Here is a 22,824-nt window from a genome sequence, read left to right as displayed (position 1 = left end):
GAACTTCTTTTCCCCAGCCTCTTCGTTGTAGCCTCCTTGTGTTTGTCTACGCTCGTATTTGCCCGACGCATTCCACTGTCGCTCGCGTTGCACCGGCGCAATCAGTAAGCGGCTGTGGCGAATCGTTGCGCTTTGTAGATTATCCTTGTCTCCAAGATACCTTGTTTAATCATATCGAAACCTCTATTCGTTCTAGCTTGATTAATTTTGCTGTTTTTTGCGTAATATAAATTATTAAATTCTAATAATTTAAATAATTACGAATAAAAAATAATATAAATACTATGCCGTATCTTTTTACACACAGTTATATATAATAATATATCGCAAAAGAGAGAATTATTTATTCTATTTATATTTATATGTATATGTAGATACTCGTGCGGAACATGTGTCAAGCTGGATTAAAACAGCGATGAAACACGAGGAAGCTTGTAGTTGACAAAGGGTGCAAAAAATAAAAATCCACTTTTACCAATCACGTAGATCGCAACACGTTGTCCAGCAAACGCTTGCTGGACATGGTCGCGTTGCGTGTGCGTGAATATGCGTGAGAGAACCAACCGGGGATGTCCTAAGATTTGTCACTGTCGCGTTTGGCAGCGATAATATTCGCAAGACGGATCGGTCTCAGTTTGCTGAACCTAACCGTCTATATATTTGATGTCTACATGTTTGGTGACAAGATCGGATCCACCCGATACTCTTTAACTGACCGCCAATCGACTTTGTTAACGATACATTCGCTAATCTTCTTCGCTAATCGCGGACAATTTGGCAAGAAACTCGAGCTTCTTAAATAATGAGCTCATAATTCGGATTCTGATGGCATATTTCTTCCCCATTTAGTTTTATTTTTAATTCAGACAAATTACCAACTTACATAATTAAAATACGCGATATCCGCATTATATATGTATTTTAATTTTCTAGTCATAGAACATACGTTTCTAAAAGAATTAAAAAGAGAGAGAGATAGTATACCTTAAAGAAACAGATATTTAAGAAAAGCTTTCTATATATGTAAGAGCGAAATAGATTTTATATAAGATATATGCTATGTAGAAAGCTTCTATTCGCGTCAGTTCTCTGTACTTTTAACATCTTGGAATAGCTATCGAATATGAGTGGCGATTGTATTTCTGGTATCGGCTCTTTTCGATATGATGGAGGTCAGGAAAATTGGGGCGTTAGAAAACGTAATATCGACGTATGTGAACAATCGTGTACTTATTGATTCGTTGCACAAAGCCTCTGTTACACCGCCGCGGTTGACACTACTCTATATCGAGGATTAATTCAGAATAACATCAGCGATAACAGCTTTAATCTTAGCCGTGGCCGATATTGGCCGAGTGTTGGTTTATCGACGATATGAAACGGTTGGGTGGCGCTTGACATTACGAGAATCGTTCTGGTGAATATTATTCATTTGCTGAATGGATTTCGAGAAGTCTATCGATGAATAACGAGAAAATTTTATTGCCATTTGAGATGGAATATAATGATCACACATCATATCTTGCCGAAAATACAATCATGATGAATATATACACTGCGTTATTTTAAAAACATTATCTATGAGATTATCAATGATTTCGATAAGATCGATTAGTATCGATGTGGAATTAGTAGGTCAGTCAATCCCAGAAATTTACGTAATGATCAATAAAGGATCGTTTTAACAGATGTGAGAATGGCTTTATCGAAGAATCGAATATTTATCTTCGAAATATTTTCTATACTTTAAATCAAAAATAAAAGATAACCGTGAATTAAAAATGTGTCAAGAGTAATGATCACATAAACGTTGGTTTACTGTGTGTGTATGTATATTTATGTATATATACAGCATATCCGTATAGTAAATCCAGTGAATATAAATTATAAAATAACTATTGATAACAGGAAATTATTATAATACTTATAATACGAAGAAATCCTTCACGGTTGATAGAAGATTTGATTAACGTTTAATAGCATAGAGCTATTTATTGCGTTATAGTGTCATCGTTGTCATCGTTGAAGTCTTGATTTATTTCTGTTAACAGATCTATTATTATATTATACATATAGCATACAGTAACAGAAAACTTTTAAACATATATACAAAGAATTCGTGAAATTGTTATAAGATAATTATTGATACTTGAAATAATCGATGAGATCACTTTTTATTTCATAGGTTCATCTTGAACTTGAATAATTCTCTGAATGTGCAGAATTCTAAAGAAGCATGATTTTTGTGAAAGAGAGAATTGCAATAGTATCTTGTCAGTTTTTTTATCTATACAAGAGATTATTTCGATTACTGATCAAACATCACTTATTTTAATGTTTATTTATACAATGCGATCTTATTTATTAATTAATATAATAGCTTTTCTGCTTCTTTTTCTTCTCTCTATATAATAAAAAATTATATTTATAAACATTTAAAATGTATTAATCAATTAATTAGTAAAATTTTTATTTTATTTGAAAAACTTACCGAAAAATTATTATAATTTTATTGGAAACTTTTAACGATTATTCCTTTGATTTATTCGCGATGTCATCATTTAATTTACTTAATCCAGTTAATAAGATCGGGATGCTCATCAATTAAAAGATTCTTATTCTTTTTCTATCTTTCTCTCATGATTTATACACACACACACTCACAAACTAGCATGATAAGTCGGTCTCATGCCAAAGAGATATCTGGCGCTTGCGTAAAACGGAATGGTGTGCGTATATATTAAAGTCTTTCCGTTAACCGCGCACGCATCTTCGCGCGAAGCTTTGGTCGCTTCGCGACACGTGGGATACCGCGCATCGACACGTGGACTTTGGTAACCTTCGCGCGACTGACCACGTGGTCAAATGTGATGAATCAAATCCGCGACAACGGCGCTTGCTCGCAAGAGTGCCATCGGTCAAGCACGTACTTTCTTGATAGAGACGGTACGTGTTGACAAATGATTGTCATTGTATTATTTTAATTAATGATTACACGCAACACAACCACAAACATTCCGATCTACTGTCATTATGATGTTTCTTATTATGTTTTTTGATATGATAATCTTTAGCAATATTTGCTAATATATTTAGATATATTTTGCAATTAAAAAAAAATATATATATTTTTTTTTTTTTTGAATTGATGAATGTATTTAATTTTCTTCTTTTCATACACATATTATTAGTATGCGTAAAATATTATATTTCTATTCTTGATACGGTAAAAGAATTAATATCTTTGTTAAATATTGATAATTAATATAATGCGAGCATGCGTCATTAATGTTATTTCTAGCAATTCTTCTCATCGTTGAACGTTGAATTTCATCGCGCGATATAGATATGATTGCAGTTTCTTGCATCATGCCAAGAGAACGCATCCACGATATTTATTTTTATTAATGAAATGAACATCTCCATCCTGTTTCTCGATACGATTTTCGAGACAATACGATTTCCAGAGTTTTTCCCATGTTGCGTGGCAAAAGAAAGCAACCACAAATACACGTATTGCGAATGTCACATCGTATATGTATGTATGCATAGCGAATGCACTAGCCCGATGAACATTGCACGAGTGTTCCGCCAATCGTACCGCGACACTAACATAGGTTATTCGAAGTCATTATATAAAGTACATATGATAACGAAACAGAGGTTAGCGGACACGGAGTAAAGCACAATCTTATCGTGGCGTGCAGATGTCTCGAATTATTTATATTCTTCAATCAACGACGAAGCTTTTATTATAAATATCAGACTATACGTGCATATCTATGCACGCTCAAATGTACCATGTGCCCTCCTCTATGCAATATAGATATAATCATATGGATATGATTTAAAAGTCACCACGATCTCTCTTGAGTACAATAATTTTTCTATGGCAACTGACGTACTATATGATGAGGGATCGTATGCTACTGCGATTTGAATTGGTCACGATTTTATGCAAATTTAATCTGGGGTAGCATGTGTATTCATATTGTATCGAAATTCTTAAGCAAAGCTTCAGTCTTTTAAAGGTTAATATGTAAGTAAAAAGCAATCACTCGCGCGTTTCTTCTCTTAATACCTTAAATTCGAATGTCAGATAGCGTAAAGATTGTAAAACGATACTTTCGTCAAGATTGTGTAGTTATTCGAGTAAAGACATTTCTAAACTTCGTGGATATTGCGAGTTTATAGTCTGCGCTTTGATTGACGAAAGAATTTAACATGGACGAGAAGGCCGTAAATGGAAATCTCGTGGAGTTCGCCGCGCTTTCTGCGAACAGAAAATCCATTCACACGTTCGCGGTCATTTAAACAACAAGAGGACAATCCGCCACTTGTCAAGGCGCCGTTCTAACGCGTCTATTACCCGTTTGCAGATATTACCTTCGTAAGTTAGAACTTGGTTTTCTTGGCGACGTTCCCGTGACATTTTACGCCATTCGCGCTTATTTTCTACTTTTCGCGGAATTCCTCATCTTTCCGCACATTCATAGACAGCGAGAAGGCAATCTTTAAAGAAAGATTGCTCCATAGTGAAAACGAGAGAAACATAGAAATGATTTAAATCAACAATAATATTTCGCCATGTACTTGTCATCGAATATATGATGTTTGTATATAGCATTGTACTGGAATATAAAAATCATCGCTCGTTTCTCTCGGTTACAAATTTTTGCCTTGCATGTATAAGTAACGCTTAAGAATGCGAAAAGCCTGAGCACCACTGTCCGGGCCACACATGCAGTATTATTGTTGCAGAGTGGATCTCTCGTCTCTCACGAGACGCGCTGTTGTTGTAGAGGCGTAAATGTTATTGCAGCGGAAAGTTGTGGTGTCACAAAGCTGCGGTGGGTCCGCTCGCGGCGTTATGGTCGCCAAGCGGATCGCCTAAAAACGCGTCGAATATTTGGTAAAACGTGTCTTTCTCATGTTACCGTAGAAAAGGCGGTGTTATCAATCCCGATCGCGCCGCGTAAATTCGCCGCAAGAACATCGTAACGCGCGAAGTAGCCACGGGCTACGAGATACATCGACCGGCTACGCTGTTAGAGGAGCTCGAGTTTCTGGCCCCGGGGCAGTACATAAAAAGAATTATTAAGCACTGAAAACCGCGCCGTTTTACCCGCTTCACGTTCTTTTATGTTTATAGCTACGTCTTCATTCGCTTCTCTCATACGGCTCCATCCAGCCGGCCGAGCGCGCTCTTTCACTAGCTTTGTCCGTTTCTCGGAAGAATAGGGTCGTTCATAGAGACTAAAAGAGCGAAGATTTATTGCACGTTGGAAGATTCAATCATGAGACATGTCGTAAGATATAAAGAAATAACGTTCATCCGTGTTATATAATCAATAAGAAATATTTCTTATCGTTTACATAGGATAGTGTGAGTATTGATTAAATTTTCTCTACCTTATATTCTAAATTCTAAAAGAGAAAAGACTCTTTGTTTTTAATTTAAGCTTTGTTATTTTTGTTATTTAATATATAACGCTTTATTAAGTTAGAGAATTCTTAAAAGAATAATTATTATATATAGGTAGTAATAAAACAGTACGAAAATTCGCAAGTAAATTAATGAAGGAGTCTTGATCACGAAATTGGAAATAATGCACTGTCATTAAATCATTAAGTTTTATGAACTTTGTAATTTATCAAAGTATATCTCGCTTTTGTCTGGTTAATTTTATGTCGATTGAGAGTTGGCACGAGAGAATTTTCATCCTCAATGCCGCTTATTAATTCTCAAGCGACGTTTAAATCAACGCGAATACGCGTACGGCGTTGGCAGCAGCGGGAATCCTTGACAAATTTTAAGATTGACGAAGGAATCTCAGGGAGATTGTTGGTAATAATTTGTGGAACCGCGATAGACCACACAGGACCAGGGGGGGTGTATCCTCGGGAGGGTTCTGACTTCTGAGACGTAGGTATGTGTAAACCTTCTGGCACGTTACGGTGAAATAAAACGTTGAGCTTACCTGGCGTGCCTCCATCCACTTCCAGGTCCTCTCTCACGAATCCCGCGAGACACCGTCGACCGTGCGTCGTTACGTTAATGGGACGGGCGCTATTATTTAATTCCACCAAATTGCCAGTCGGCCCACTGAAACAGGCGTAAAACCTTCTAAAAACCCTCCGCTTTTGTACTCCCGAATTCTTTCCGGGAGGGAAGGAAACGAAACTCTTAACAGGCAAATAAAATCCGAGGAAATCGAACTTGGTTCTCATCCCCTGTGCGATCATCCTACCATAATTTACATTTGTTTGCAATCCAATATTATATTCGTACGAGGTTTAATTATTTTTTCCGCCATCGTTAATGTTCCTATTAATTTATTACGTAAAACAGAAATAACGAACATACCGCTAAATTCATATACGGTAATGAAAATAATATTTCTTCTGATTTTTTCTTTTTTTTCTTCAACGCATATATGATTCTTCTGGTAATCTCTATGCTTCTCGCGCGAAGACACCGTCCGCCCGTTGATTTTCAAAGAACTTTTAATTGAATCATTCTGTCGCCCCGTCAGACTTACTTTCTACGAGGACATACAAAAGGATCAGAGAAACGATCTCACCAGCTGGTAACCTCGTCGTGTCCATCTGGAGAAAGGAGTGGATCGTTCCCATCTGTATTGCGCAGCGAACGCGGGAGTTGAGTTACGTCGCGGTGTCGCACGCGAGAGCAAAGGGAACGGAGGAGAGGAGAAAACGTATTAAAAGGGCATAAGAGAGCGGGCCGCGACCGCAAACTGATTAAATGCGGTCTGCGCAGGCCGCGCCGCGGGACTTAATACGAGCCGTCATGTAAGCTACACGGGCCCCGATGGGGACCCGTATGACGCGCGCGCCTACTATACACGACACTCCACGTGGTCTCCGCTTCTCCGCTCCTCGGTCTCTTTGAACCAGTTTCTCTCCCTTCGTGTTTAACGCGCGCGTTTTGCGGCCGCCGCCAGCGAGTCGGAAAGAAATTGTGTTTCTCGCATCTATTACCTTATTGAAAACGAACGGTTTCGTAATCTGCGAAAAGCGTCGGTCTCGCGCCAATCTTATATAAACGTGTACGCAGAAATCATTATCGCGCGCGATGTATGGAAACTATTATAATAATTGTCGCGTGTATACGATTCTTCATTTCATGCACGTGTCTCTATGACTTGATATGTATGTCATTCGTTCGTATCGATGTAGAAGTGTGGCACGCATGCATTATAGTCTTGTAACATTTTCTTATTATACGTTGAGAAAAGTCTTGCAACGCTTTTATGTCTCGCGTTTTTGCACCGTGATTGATAGCAACAGTTATATAATATTTTTTATTAAGCAATTTACGCGGATAAGATATAATAATATCTCTAGAATAAATATATAATATTTTCTAAATATATTTGTATGCATCAAAGAAGAGACTCGAATGTAAGCTGGAATATTGATCAAAAGATGTAGATTGCGTTTCAGATACGTGTGACAAAATAACAATCGAGAATTCTTAATTTATTTAGATACTATTTGAACGTTGACAACTGAGATGTCTGACGAATATCAAGCGAAGATAAATGTATTAAAGTTAGAACGTATGATTGGCACGCAGTCTACAATCTGTGACAGCGATGACTCATAATAACATTTCGTGGATCGCTGTATAGGCACAGTTTGGAAGATAAACGGTGTTTTGGTTGGAAGTATGTCCATCGACAGAGAGATATTCACACATCATTTCGGATATATAATTTTACATTAATATGTTGTTTAGTCTGCTATCCCATCATAAAAAATGCATTTGGTCGTGTTTCTTTAATACGGTTTAATTTTTTCAAGCAACGATTTACCTTGATTAAATAAATTCTTTACTGATTATGCAAATTTACATTTATAAAACACAAGAGATAAAATATCATCCATTGTCTCTAAAAAGAAAGAGAAGAAAATATATTTCTCTGATATTTCGTTTACAGTTGATGCCGAGCGAAATAAGTCGCGATTTGTTACGTTCTAAAACTGGTCGCAGGTTGCAAGCAGGTAGCAGATTGCCACGAGAGTGACTAATTGGCACGCACAGACTGCAATCTGCAGCCTGGTAAGTTTGTGACAAATAGAGGTAGAGGAAAGCGCAACGTTTGTGACATAACGAACCGCTTAAAATGTTTTCTGTCTACATAAGACTTATCGTATCAATTATTCACCGATGTAATAAATACGACGCACGTTTTAGAACATCGGTGATGTTTATGGATGTAGGCATTATTACATTGGCTGTTTCATCAATCATTCTATCTGCAGTAAAGTATTTCCATTTTTTAAACGAATTATTAGATTGCGAGGTAAGAGAAATGACATCAAAAAATTTATAAATAAAAGAAAATGTGTGTGCGTGAAGTGGGTACTCTAACAATAAAAAGATATTTTATTATAATCAATATTCAACATAAGTATATATCTTTTTAGATAAATATATATATATATTTTTTTTTAAATCTTTATTATATATATAAATTCGTGGGACAATAATGTGTTACTAATTATATAAAATATTTTTGCGTGTCAATAGTTATAATGTTGAACTCTGGACCCAATTGAATTTTTTTCCCAGTGCAGATCTTCCAAAAAATACACAGCGAGCGAGTCGCAATCACAGTCCGACTGATTATCATACATACAGTAACATTGCTCCGACATGGTCGATAAAACAATACGCGAGACGCATTATTTTTTTATACGCATAGGAAAGCATTACTCGCGATATCTTCGTGATACGAATTCCATGAGATTATAACGTTAATTAGCAACGATTAATCGTCGACTACCTGCAAGCGATCTCGTGGAATTCGGGACGTTTGATCTTTTTTAAAGCACACGCCGTTCATCGCAGTCAGGTCTAATAAAGACTTCGTGTATGCGGACTCATTCGTTTCGGAGCCGGCTAAAAATAGAAGAAAAGTGGCGGAAGGGAAGGGGAGGGGGGGATATTTCAATCCGTGACCGTGTCATCGGTTACTCAGCGTGGAAGAGTTCGAGGATGTGGGCAGCTCCTGCGGACGATTCGTCATTCGAGCAGATCGTAAGTGACGATTATCAATCTAGTTTACATTTGCGTGAGCTTCGTTTTAAATAAGAAGAAACGTTCTTTCGGCGCGTCGTGCTTAATCAACACTTTTGCTTCGCGAGGGCTTCAAGCTTTAACCCGATCAGTTTATCAAAGATTGACACGCGACCATTGTCTTTCTCTGGCTTCGTGATTCGATCGATTCGTTGTCAAGCGAAGGTCAAGCAGATATCGAAGCGCAAATCGTGATAAGTCTTGGCGCGTATAATCCGTAGCTTTTACATTGAAGTCGAGGATTTCACGTCGACGCGACGTGATCTTCTCTCAAAAACGTAGACCGTAGAAGTGAAGGCACCTTCTCGGCCTCTCAGGGAGATTTCCGCCCCGACCAACGAACAAAGGTCGTATCCCATTGTTCTATGATTTACGTCAGCGTCGGCCTCAGGTATCCTGAACCAGGTTTTTAGTGAATTTTGTCCGTACCACGGGCAACCGACACTTGTCGCCTTTGATAATTAAGCGAACATCCCGATTCACCTTTACCTCAGTCTCCTTCTCTCTCTTTTTCTTTCTCAATATGCCAATAGATCGTCACTCGTTTCTCTTTCTGTTAATATATGTGTGTGTGAAGCGAATTCCCTTAGAATAGCTTCTCTAAAGGATGCAACGTATAAGGGTAGGTAGCCCAACACAGATGGTACAGATTAATTCAGAGGTAGAAGCGCTTTGTACAGATCAAATCTACCGACGATCAGGACCGTATACATCAATGGTATCATTAATCGGAATTTTCGCTATTATCGGAATATTAATGCTTCCAGAATAAACTTGATTTTAGTTTAAAAGAAAACACGCTTTATTTCAATTTGTTCAGATTACATATACTTTAATACAATTATAAAAAAAATTTTATTTATTTATTTATTCTTTTATAAAATACAAATAACGGAACAAATCGTATTTTATTCTTTTAAGTAAAAAAAATCGTGGAAAGAGATTTGCACAAAATGTTGAAGGCCTTGTTATGCAAGATCATAAGTTATTCACGCATATTATGAGTGCGAAACAAAATTTTACTTTGAGTGTATGTATATCGAAGGGCCACTGTTCACGAGATACAGCCCTAACAGGCGCCTATTCTCCCACGCGATGCCTCGTCGACGTTCGATGAATTAGGCCACTTGGAGTAAGATTTGGCGACATGTAGTCGGAACTTTAGGAATAGCTGAAAAGGGACGGCAGACTGAATCTCGTAAAATGTAAAATGACGAGACCCTAATGCTCACTTATCGGTTAATCGTCTAGCGCGAGCGAGAGGAATTAAAGTAACAACTTGAAAATTAATTGCCGTCTTTTAAAATGACGTTTGTCATCAAATGATGCATCACTTCAATCAAAGTATTTCTAAAATATTTGAATCCAGTAAAAATATTAATAATCAATGTTTCGTAAAATTTACATCACACCACATATTTTTTTATAAACATATTAATTTTATAATGTGCTATCTTTTTAATATAGAGATAAAATTTTTTCAATGGTAATAGTGCGATATTTTTTCATCAATTTCTAAAATTAAATTATGATCTCGTTGAAAGGCTATTTGAAATGAACGCAAAACGCGTTTCTATCGCTTGCATCCCTTACGCCGACACTTTAGTTATCATGACACTATTAAAGGTACGTGTTATACAAAACGTTCTACAATGCGAACATTATCGTTGGCTATCTACACGCCGGCGGGCATCATCTCGGATGTTGAAACCTTGTTGAACATGCATTTAATAGTGCATCGTAAGCAGAGCGCAGGAACGCGCGTACTTAGTTGGCAGTCGTTGATTCCTTGCCGCGCTATCGAGGCAAAACGAGCGAGCCAATGCGATGACAACGAAGGCGATCGCACACGCGTCAGGAATAATCGGCGCGCGGCTCGATTGATAATTAATTATCTCTCTCGTTGTATCGGGCCACCGGGCGCTCGCGACACTGCCACGCTCCGTCATCAGTGTCTCATTCTCTCTCGCGCCGCGGAGATGAGCCCATCGCGAAATTTTTTTCTTCTTTTCCCCCCTTTCCACCCATTCTCCGCGCACCTTCTCCGGCATCTTTGTTCATTTCGCTGCGGACGCAAACAACGCGAAATCCGTGCGTGAATTCCGCGAAAGAATCCTTGAGTGCCTCGTGAATGGTGCGACATTCGACATTCATTGAAATATATTAAAATAATTGTGCGGTTAACTCACTTAGAAAAACAAACTCTCGGATTCTCGGCTCTCTCGCGTGGATTACGCAACCGAATCGCTCGTGTCACACCGCGTCAACGGACATGTACTACGTGTCAGTGCGACGGAATACCACACGCAGCCGATACACGCCTTGTATCGTAATTTATATACCGCCTGGCCGTCACACATCCCGGCGGCGAAATGAAAGTAATAAAAAGAGATAAATAAATATCGTCGCCGCTATCGCGCGCGCGCGCGCGCGCGCGCCCGCACTTTCGATCCGCGGATTGTCTGTCCGTTATAAAGTGACCTTTAAGTTATTGTGCGTCGAGTGTGTTGCGTGATGGTTTAAAAATGCGAGTGTGCGAAACGTTCGGACGACGCCGATGGCAGTTGCGGAGAAACCGAATGCACGGCTGGAAGAATATTCCGCGAGAGATAGCGAGGAGTATCTTGAGAAACTTGGAACCATTCGCGAGAAATATTCCGAGAAGAAAAATGTTTGGTACCAGCAACATTCGCGTTGATATCGCAGTTTATATACGCACAGAGAATGCAATAACTACGTCTTTCGAAGCTATGTTATCAAGAGTATCAAGAAGATAATAACCTGCCGAAAATATATACTGATAACAGTTTAAAAGCATAGAAACTTGCAAATTAGAACATCGAATTGGAGCTATCAAATGGTAACAGATGGTCAAATGACGATGAGTAGGAAATCGAGGAATTTAGATGTATCAGAATAAAAGAATTTTTCAAACAACGACATATATATATATAATGTACTATCTAAATTACTGCAAAATTTATTTGGAATAGCTGAAAAGGGACGGCAGACTGAATCTCGTAAAATGTAAAATGACGAGACCCTAATGCTCACTTATCGGTTAATCGTCTAGCGCGAGCGAGAGGAATTAAAGTAACAACTTGAAAATTAATTGCCGTCTTTTAAAATGACGTTTGTCATCAAATGATGCATCACTTCAATCAAAGTATTTCTAAAATATTTGAATCCAGTAAAAATATTAATAATCAATGTTTCGTAAAATTTACATCACACCACATATTTTTTTATAAACATATTAATTTTATAATGTGCTATCTTTTTAATATAGAGATAAAATTTTTTCAATGGTAATAGTGCGATATTTTTTCATCAATTTCTAAAATTAAATTATGATCTCGTTGAAAGGCTATTTGAAATGAACGCAAAACGCGTTTCTATCGCTTGCATCCCTTACGCCGACACTTTAGTTATCATGACACTATTAAAGGTACGTGTTATACAAAACGTTCTACAATGCGAACATTATCGTTGGCTATCTACACGCCGGCGGGCATCATCTCGGATGTTGAAACCTTGTTGAACATGCATTTAATAGTGCATCGTAAGCAGAGCGCAGGAACGCGCGTACTTAGTTGGCAGTCGTTGATTCCTTGCCGCGCTATCGAGGCAAAACGAGCGAGCCAATGCGATGACAACGAAGGCGATCGCACACGCGTCAGGAATAATCGGCGCGCGGCTCGATTGATAATTAATTATCTCTCTCGTTGTATCGGGCCACCGGGCGCTCGCGACACTGCCACGCTCCGTCATCAGTGTCTCATTCTCTCTCGCGCCGCGGAGATGAGCCCATCGCGAAATTTTTTTCTTCTTTTCCCCCCTTTCCACCCATTCTCCGCGCACCTTCTCCGGCATCTTTGTTCATTTCGCTGCGGACGCAAACAACGCGAAATCCGTGCGTGAATTCCGCGAAAGAATCCTTGAGTGCCTCGTGAATGGTGCGACATTCGACATTCATTGAAATATATTAAAATAATTGTGCGGTTAACTCACTTAGAAAAACAAACTCTCGGATTCTCGGCTCTCTCGCGTGGATTACGCAACCGAATCGCTCGTGTCACACCGCGTCAACGGACATGTACTACGTGTCAGTGCGACGGAATACCACACGCAGCCGATACACGCCTTGTATCGTAATTTATATACCGCCTGGCCGTCACACATCCCGGCGGCGAAATGAAAGTAATAAAAAGAGATAAATAAATCGCGTCGCCGCTATCGCGCGCGCGCGCGCGCGCCCGCACTTTCGATCCGCGGATTGTCTGTCCGTTATAAAGTGACCTTTAAGTTATTGTGCGTCGAGTGTGTTGCGTGATGGTTTAAAAATGCGAGTGTGCGAAACGTTCGGACGACGCCGATGGCAGTTGCGGAGAAACCGAATGCACGGCTGGAAGAATATTCCGCGAGAGATAGCGAGGAGTATCTTGAGAAACTTGGAACCATTCGCGAGAAATATTCCGAGAAGAAAAATGTTTGGTACCAGCAACATTCGCGTTGATATCGCAGTTTATATACGCACAGAGAATGCAATAACTACGTCTTTCGAAGCTATGTTATCAAGAGTATCAAGAAGATAATAACCTGCCGAAAATATATACTGATAACAGTTTAAAAGCATAGTAACTTGCAAATTAGAACATCGAATTGGAGCTATCAAATGGTAAGAGATGGTCAAATGACGATGAGTAGGAAATCGAGGAATTTAGATGTATCAGAATAAAAGAATTTTTCAAACAACGACATATATATATATAATGTACTATCTAAATTACTGCAAAATTTATTTCAAATTTTCTCTCGCGTCAGAGATGAATAAAATATCTGAAAATATACTCAAATAATTATTCGAATACATATGCGGATTGAAATATCATAAGTAGTTCTCTCTCTATCCGCGATGATATTCCTACAACCGGCGAAACGCTCAAAGATCGCTGCCACGTGTTGCTACGAAATCGCCGCAATCTTTTCACCGGCTTGACTGGCAATATAACGCCTTTCCATATCATTTCACTGTATAAAAGAGAGTACGGGGGACGCGTAAAGTGAGGTAGAAAAGTGCGTAAAGGTAGAAAAGTAGGGTTGTGCGAGCACAGGTAAGGGGGGGGGGGGATTCTCGTACGAGGAGTGCACGTCGTGAGAGAGAGAGAGAGACAAAAGGAGAGGGGTAGGGAAAAGAGCACGTCGAGATGGAGGGGCAGCCTCGTGTACCATACGAGTGGAGGGGTGGCGCGAGAGGGGTGGGGGTACACTCTAGACGAGCGGCGGCGGCGGCAAGGCAGCGGCCAGGTAAGCCGTCGAGCCGACACTAGTGGGGCTGACTTGCGCGTCTTCGAGCCGTCGAGATACACGCCGAGCAGCCACAGCGGCATTGTTGTTGTATTATATCGTCGTGCTACGCGTGGTTACGGTCGTGTCCGTCGCATTGTCGTCGTCGTTGCTACATCGTGGTGTCACTGCGTTGTGCCATCGTTATCGGAGCGATCTGGATGCATCTTTATCGCCGGCTGTATTTCGCGGTCTCTCACCGGCCACTCTCGTCCCTTTCTCCCTCGCGCGAAGAAGGGCGCGATCGCTTCATCGGAGGGTTGATCGCGCATCGCGCTGAGAAGAGCGCCTTCTTCCCGCGCGTTTTCCAGAGTATCGCGAGATCAGTTACGTATGCACGCGTAGACGTCACCTCCGTCAACGTGCACGCTGCTTACGAAGCCGACTCCTCGTGACGATAAAATACTGGCGCGCTTCCAAGGCCGCGAAGCGACTTGACGTACTGGCCACGTTGTCGTCGACCATCGCTAATCTCGAGAACACGCTCTCGCGCGTTGCCGTAAGTCATCGGGGTGGAATCGGTGATAATGAATGAGAGATTTCGCGCGAATCGCGCAGTCAACCGGATTCGCTTGGATATATAGGATTGTGTCGCGCAAGACGTGTCGCGCGCATACGTGTAACTGCCATTCATGCGATTCGCTGGCTAATAGCACCCGGTGCCTGTGTGTAATATAAGCAGTGCCGCAGACGCAATAAGTGACGCGACGGTGAACGCCTAGGTTCGGAGAGCGATTCGGAATTTATTCATTACTCCTGATATCAAGCCAAATCGACGTGGTGTGTATAACAACTTTGTGTAAACAATCAAGTGTTGTCGATCGGGCTCGACCGATCGGAGGGATCGCAGTGTGATTCGAGCCACGAGGAGACAAAGTGACAAAGACGGACAGCGGCGTCGTTAGATGCGAGGATTTTAAAAGCAGCTCCCGGAGGCCAGCCCGACGCAATGCGTCGACGCTGCTGACGCAATCGCGCCTGGATGCGTCTCACTCTTAGCACGTGAGTGTTTTTCTTTTTAAATAACATGAGAAAAACAGAGAGATAAAACGAACAGGGTTACCGCGTGCAATCTTTCCGACAACGGGATTATTCGCGAGAGGAGGCGCGTGCCTCGCATATATCTCTCTCGATCGAGTCGTGTGCGAATCGATCGAGTTAAGATGATTCCGAGGGGATCAGATGAAAGGACGATCTCAGCATTCCCGCCACACTACACCGACACTTGAGTCATCTTCCTTCCTCTCGTACATCCTCGAGGATCGTACACGCGCGTGTATCCACTTGCGACGAAAATCCGCGAAAAAGAAAAAAAAAAAATTTATTCCCCTTGTGTGTTTCGCGCGGTGAAGCGCGTTGGTGCTGCGTGCGGTGGCGGTGTTATTGTTGTTATTATTGTTATCGGGGTGATAGAGAGTAGTAGTCGCGCAAGTGCGCACGCGACGACGACGGTGGGTGAATGATCCTGGCTCCGAGCTGACAAAGGTACTCGTACACGAATACTGGGATGACGTCCGCTTCGGATCACGCGGTTCCTTCACGATCTCGTCAATCCACGTCGTCTAACGCGGAACCAAATGTAAGTTATTTATAGACGCAGGATCATGTCACGATACGCTGACGTATCTCGCGGCGGACTTGTTTGTGAAAATTCACGTGCCGTAAACGCTTTAGCGACGGATAAACGACGAGACGACGAGATGCGAGCTGTGAAAACGACAGACGTTTGTGTGAGAAAATCGTAGCATACGCGATTCAGTAATTGAATAAGCGATTTTATTAATCGACACACAGGCACGCGCGCATGCACACATACATATATATATATATATATACACGCGTACATATGGTATGTAAGTTCCGTGGAGAAGTCGACTACCTTGAGTCAACGGCGCAAACAATCCTCTCATTCTCCGGTATCGCTCGATGCAGTCTCTCGGGAGCTGGTTAGAGACAAAGGCGGAAATAAATCGCAGTCCACAATGGCTTTCCTTGCTCGTTTTCCCCGCACCGTTCTTCGCCACTTACAACAATGCTCTCTCGCCTATGATCACGGCGACTCGTTCTTCGCCGTTTGTACATTCGCGTTGCGGATTCCGGACAGCTCGTTGCCAAATGTGCTATATATATATATATATAACATTTGTATACATATATGAATGATAATATTGAATATTAACGAAGTAATGTGCTTATTACTTGCGTACTCAATAAATTATTTATACGTTTTAATTTTCTTTAAAGAAGATAAGCTTCTCCTTCTGCTCTTTGCGGCTCGCAGCTTATCGTTTGCGACGTTATGCACGTGTTCCTCACGTAAACTCTTTGCTGCAATAATCACAATTTGGTTTTAAGATTTCATTTAGATTAAACATATCGATATGCGGGTTTGCTTAAGATCGTTCATCGATTGAATTCTCTTTGTGATAATATTAATGCGTGAAAAAAAAAATATTTCTTTTGGTCGAAAAACGTGCTTATGTGAGTTTAAAATAAAAAGTTAGATGCAAAAACGCGACGCAGTCTGAAAAAATAGTTTGTCCAATGAAGTAGGCTTCGTCCAAAAAAAAAAAAAAGAAAAAAAAAACGTCCATTGTGAGACACAAATTTTTCGTGGAATTTTTCAACATCAGACAGTAAACGACGAGTGGGCCCAAAAAATCATGTCGATTTTAAAGCGCAGTTATGTTCAAATACGGTAAGAGACAAGTCGTACCTCGGACGGGTACGACAACGCTTGTATAACGGTATCCGTTACGAGCGCAGTGTATGCTACTGGAATAGTTTAAGGGAGAAGATCGACTCTCTTTCCTCTTTACATGCCCTTTTCTTCCCTGTTGTAGGTACAAAAATAGCCGTTCTCCCGATAATAATCTGCATTGTAATTATCTCGATATCTTCGAATGAGATTATATTTCAATTTGCATGAAATGTTTAAAGGAGGAAAATCGAGCTCTTCCATCGTCTCTCTTAAAGTATCACTTTTAATTTATTTGCACTGCTGTATAACGGTCTCAAACAGTGGTACTCAACCAACCCTTTGTCACGTTGGGACCAGTAACCCTTGCAGATGAGCGTAACCGACAGGACCTTGACACGATTTGCAGTCGGCTAACGAAAAGCTATACCCTTTCAAGCCAACGGTTGTTCGCGTTAGGTAGGGGAATTCACGCGTGATTTCACGGTACTGTATGCACGCCATTTGCGGCTTGTGTATGCATTCATTTCGGTATTTTATTCTTTACATTGATCTTTATTTCTCAATCCTGTTCTTGAATTTAATTCTGTATACATAATTATATATTTTATTATAACATGATATCGACATTGTTATATATTTCTTTATTAGTGATTTTCGTGTAATTAATCGTCTTCGTAAAAATTTAGTAATTATTTGAATATATGAATTAAAAATATATACTAATTAAATAATATTCAATTTAAATAGTAATTACACTGCCATCGCTAATATTTTTCGCGCAGCGAAGTTCCCCAGTGATTCTCAACTTCTATTTTATATCACGAGAGAGATATATTTCGAGATATTAATCTAAACACCTCGCGTATTCGCCTAAATGTACGAACTAAAAAATATCAACTGGACTTTCGAATCATTAAGTGGGACACTCCGACTTATCAGAGATCTGCGCGAATAGGTTTCGATTTCATAGGCGACACACTGTCGCAACAAATCGCGTTTTATTCTCTAGATTGAAACTGATCAGTCTAGGAAGACCGAGATCGTTTGCTTTTTATCGAATAAACACTCAATCATTCGGAATTCCGCCACTTTGACGATTATCGGGAGGCGGCAAGTTGTTAGCGAGAAAATCAGACAACACGTCTGCGATAACGAAGCATATTTTAGATAAGGAAAACGTACAATTAAAATGCTTTTTGGATGAGCCCCGCATGATTAGGCAATGTTACCCAATTCGACACTCTTTTTCTCTTCTCTCACTGGTCTTTTCTCCTTACTTTCTTCTCCTTTTTTTTCTTTTCTTTTCTCCCTATCCAAACAAATTCTTATATTTTATATTTGATCACAATCGTTGTAAATTGATTAAAGGCTTTTTCTATCAATGATAAATTGATGACTCAATCGTGTGTGCTTGAATGTTCTTCTCTGTCTTATAAAATCATATCATGGATTTTGCGCCATTATCACACAGAGTTATTATTTGCGTTCCGATTTATTCTGCTGCTGATCCTTATAATTACCGGCGCTTTTTCGATATTTCATTCACGGGGAAAGAAAGAATGCGCGTGTAATGCATTCATTTTGCGCTGCGTGGAACTCTTGTTAGTATGAATTGCAGGGAATTATCCCCTGCTTCGACCCGTTTGATAGCATTCGTTGCGCCTCGCGATTCTGGAATCTTTCACGAGAGAGACTCGTTGGCTTTTATTGTATTTCCCAGTAATGGATGGGCGACTTTTGTCTGCGTGCACCTTCATCGAACGGATACAATGAGTTTCGAATAGATTAACGAGGATAGTTACATTTATTTGTTCTGCCATCTTCGTTTTTTTTTTTTACTTTAACGGCCTCGATATCGAATTTGATTGCCCACGTTAAAATTAGAACAAATTAAATTAAATACACCGTTAAAATTAAATACTTTAAATCTTTTATGAAATGAAAGGACATAACAATGGCGTTTTATCGCCGTACGAAAATTTGCATTAACGTCTCATGAGAAATCCTTGCAAATTTTTCCTCGTGGAGCAGACCATGAGTGCCCATCGCGGATGGAGCACGACGCCGGGTAACAAAACTCGACCTACGTTACGACGCGCAAACATTGTAAATCCCCGACGAAGCGTATGCTAACATGAATAATAAGCGAACATAGGAAAGATTTTAGCGGGGCCGATGACTGCACATAATGCATTTTGGTCCATCGGACTTCATTAAAGAAATTCGTGACACGAACATTTTAGGTCCAGTTATACCAGTTTGTTTTTATAAAGCATCTTTAAAGTATATTCGCAAGCTAAAGCATCACGTATTTCGACAGCATATATACAGATAAATTTTTTAAAGCATAGATATTGTGATATATTTATATTTCAAAGAAAAAACAAAACTGCATAATTTTGCTAATTATATTATAAATCATTTTTAACCGTTCAATAATTTTTTTTGACGTGCGCGAGGATTATTGCTCATAATTTATGTAATAAAAAAGAAATATTAAAAAAAAATATTAAAAATGAGAAAATATCTGACAATACTTTTGTGAAGAATATCTTGATTCGTCGAAATTTTGCATTCGTAAAGTCCTTATATATTAATACGGATTGAAGAACAACTGGTAGAATGTAAAAGTGGCAGAATATTCTCATTTTGATTACTGTTATGCGTCTTGATAGCAATAATATACTGAATAGCATCTATATACATATGGGCACGAATTCAATCTAATCAGGAAAAAAAGGTCGCGGTAATGATATTATCTATCTTGTGTCATAGTTTGATATCGAATACTATTGCGACAGGTTTTCATCGAACAAATGAATATATCTATGGACATTAAATCTTTGAGCTTTTTACTCGTTTAATGTTAAAATCGGATTTGCCCAGAGAATGGCTTTAAATGGCTCCTTGTCAATTAATGTTACACGTTACATTATATTTTCACACATTAATTAATACTGTAGTCAATTATTAATTAATACCATCATAATTATTAATTAATACCGTAATTGATTAATAATCCATTAATGTTATATATATTTTATGAATAATTAATCTTTTTTATTCTGTCTTGTTTATAAAGCATTTTTCGAGTACAAAATTGCTTTTACTTGTCACAAAACTTTTAACAAAATATCTATGTTCGATATTATCGTATCCGAATGAGGGATATTTTAACATTCGAACATTCTAACGCGTCTAACATAAGTAGGCTACTTAACGGCCAAGAGAGCGAACGTGATTTTCCTAGCAGTCCCTTATCGGTAATTTGGTCAATTACTAGGCACGATAACGTGTTAAGTAGAGGCATTCATTTACAAGCAGAACTGCCCTGCGATTATGGCAGGTGCAACATATAGTACCTTTGATTCGTTCAACTACTTCGATTTCAATAAATATTAGGGGATACTTATATAGATTGAGGTTTTTCACTTGATAATGATACCATAGATACAATCGCAGTACTTTTAAAAAGCGGCATCGTTGTTTTTTTCAGAAATGATACGATTTTTTACTTATTATTGTTGTATTTTTATCTGAAAACTTTTTCTTGATTTTTGTATGTAAAAGATTTTTTATTTTTTTTTTTTATTCTAAGCTTAAAATTTTTATTGTTACATATTAGATTTTTATTCACATTTAGATCTTTTTTATGTATCATAATTTATATAAAATATAAAAAAATGTTGCGATTTTGATTAGATTCAGTCCACTTTCTTTTACGTTAATACAGTAATTTAATCTTGCTATCTTTTGACGATGAAAGTCCAAACAGCGGCTTAACGACGTGGAAATTACCCGCAATCTTGAACTGGCAGGTCCGACCGCACGACAAATACAGCTTGAAAGTAATATAACGCCCCGCGTACCCTGTACGTACACAAGTCCGGTACTACTCTCTCTGTACACGCATAAGTATTCATTCTTTCAGTTCGTACGGAGAATTGCTTGGAAGCCTAGCAGAATCGAATACGTACAATCCGCTGTGTATAACCTGCGATAACACGTGTTATGGCTTGCATCGAAATCGATATTTAAGAGAAATTGCAATCGCGACACAGTCAGCGACATATGTGAAGCCGCCTTTTTATACAATAGACAGACGAGAAATATTATTATTGCATTTGTGTATTTGTATCGAGACATTTATCGTACAATCTATGCAAGTATTAACAGTTTAAATATTGACACGAATGATTGTACGCAATATGCCTTTTTCTAATCGACAATAAATATATTTAAAAAAAGTCAGCCTCTCTGCGCAATTTCGAATTTGAGATTTTTTGTTAGTCTTAAAAATTATTAGTTTATTTTAGTTTTACAAAATTTCTCTGAAATTATTTATTTTATAAGTATAAAAATCCCGTGTAAAGTTAACAGCGTTCGAAAATTAATAATTTGACACTTGATTGATAAACATGTGCTAAAAATATTATTTTTATTTAGCATAAACTGTTAAAAAAATTTTACTAATTGTGATGCGTTTTATCTTGTGCAAAGATGCATACTGTATTGTACTTTGAAGAACTGTACAGACGATCACGCGTGCCAGTTAATTTGTTCGTTCTTCGTGCGTAGTCGGCGCTAGGCCCTCCTCACCTCACGATCGGATTGAGTTCTAAGCTCGAGGCAAAGATCTCAAGAGCTCTCCCCGCCATGACATATGGAGGCGGAGGCGACCGAACGAACGCTACCACTGCTATTAGGTAGCTGCGGGTAAAAGCAATGCGCTGGCTCAGGACATTTCTACATCCGGTGTACGTTACGGGGCATAAGCCGAACGGGTATCAAGTGACGTCTAATCCCTTGGAATTGCGTATTCTCCCCGTTCTCGCGGAAGGAGAGACGGGAGTTTTGCTTATGGGAACGAGTGTGTTCTCCTGTATTTTCCTCTCTCGTGGACTACCAGGCTATCTAAACGATATAAATTTTTATATTCTATAATATATACATAAAAATACTCCATGTATAATACCCGCAATATAAATCTACTTGATAAATTTATATGAAATCTGTTTATAATTTATAATTAATAAAAAAAGAAACCAATTAATTAGAATAATGAAATAAATAGTAAATGTCTGAAATAATATTTTTAATATATTATATTTATAGTACGATATTTATAATATTGAGAGCTATATGTAATAATTATAAAAACATCGCGACCTCGTTTTTCCAAGAAAATATTATAGGAAAATCGGTTATTCCCGCTCATTAATATATATATATCTGTTCTAAATGCATTGGAGGATCGATAAGCTTAATACGAGTATCGTGAATAATCTCTTTTGTCCCTTTTGAATATTTCGTTCTGTGAACCTGCTTTTTATTTTACTATCTTCCGAGCGACTTGGTAAATCGATCGCGGTCATGATGTATTTATTCGGAGCATTCAACCGCAATTGAATTTGCAACCGGTGACAAAGTATAAAGTCCACCATTATTGAAAGAGGAAGTAAATTGCGTGGACCGAAATCCATAAAGTCGTAAGAATGATCGATGATCGTGGCCGATCGACGCGACGGTCCGTACCTTTTGCGGCAGAGGTAAAAGTCGACATGCTTCGATTGCGATGCGTTCAACGTGGTTTTCTCAATGCTCAATAATTGTGGCGACAGAATCGTCTTCTCATATGACATATGCCATGTACGAAGAGCACACGCTACTC

At 39.0% G+C, this 22,824-nt stretch overlaps 1 protein-coding gene across 3 annotated transcripts in view; it reads left to right on the top strand.

Moving 5' to 3' along the window:
* LOC115240560 (fibroblast growth factor 18-like) overlaps positions 1 to 22,824 on the top strand; it is a 139,444-nt gene that overhangs the window by 65,598 nt on the left and 51,022 nt on the right. The window contains exon 1 of one of the 3 annotated variants that reach the window (XM_029815786.1): positions 14,462 to 15,454. The exons of the other annotated variants lie outside the window; for them this stretch is intronic. Within the exon in view, the coding sequence (XP_029671646.1) occupies positions 15,435 to 15,454 (20 nt within the window). The 5' untranslated portion in view covers positions 14,462 to 15,434. Of the gene's footprint in view, positions 1 to 14,461; positions 15,455 to 22,824 lie in introns of those variants that run through there. 3 annotated transcript variants of the gene reach the window in all.

Source organism: Formica exsecta, unplaced genomic scaffold (assembly GCF_003651465.1).
Source record: "Formica exsecta isolate Colony F162 unplaced genomic scaffold, ASM365146v1 scaffold442, whole genome shotgun sequence".
In the NCBI taxonomy this organism is placed as follows: Eukaryota; Metazoa; Arthropoda; class Insecta; order Hymenoptera; family Formicidae; genus Formica; species Formica exsecta.
Note: the sequence above shows the minus strand (reverse complement) of the source record. Positions and strands in the feature narration are given on the sequence as shown.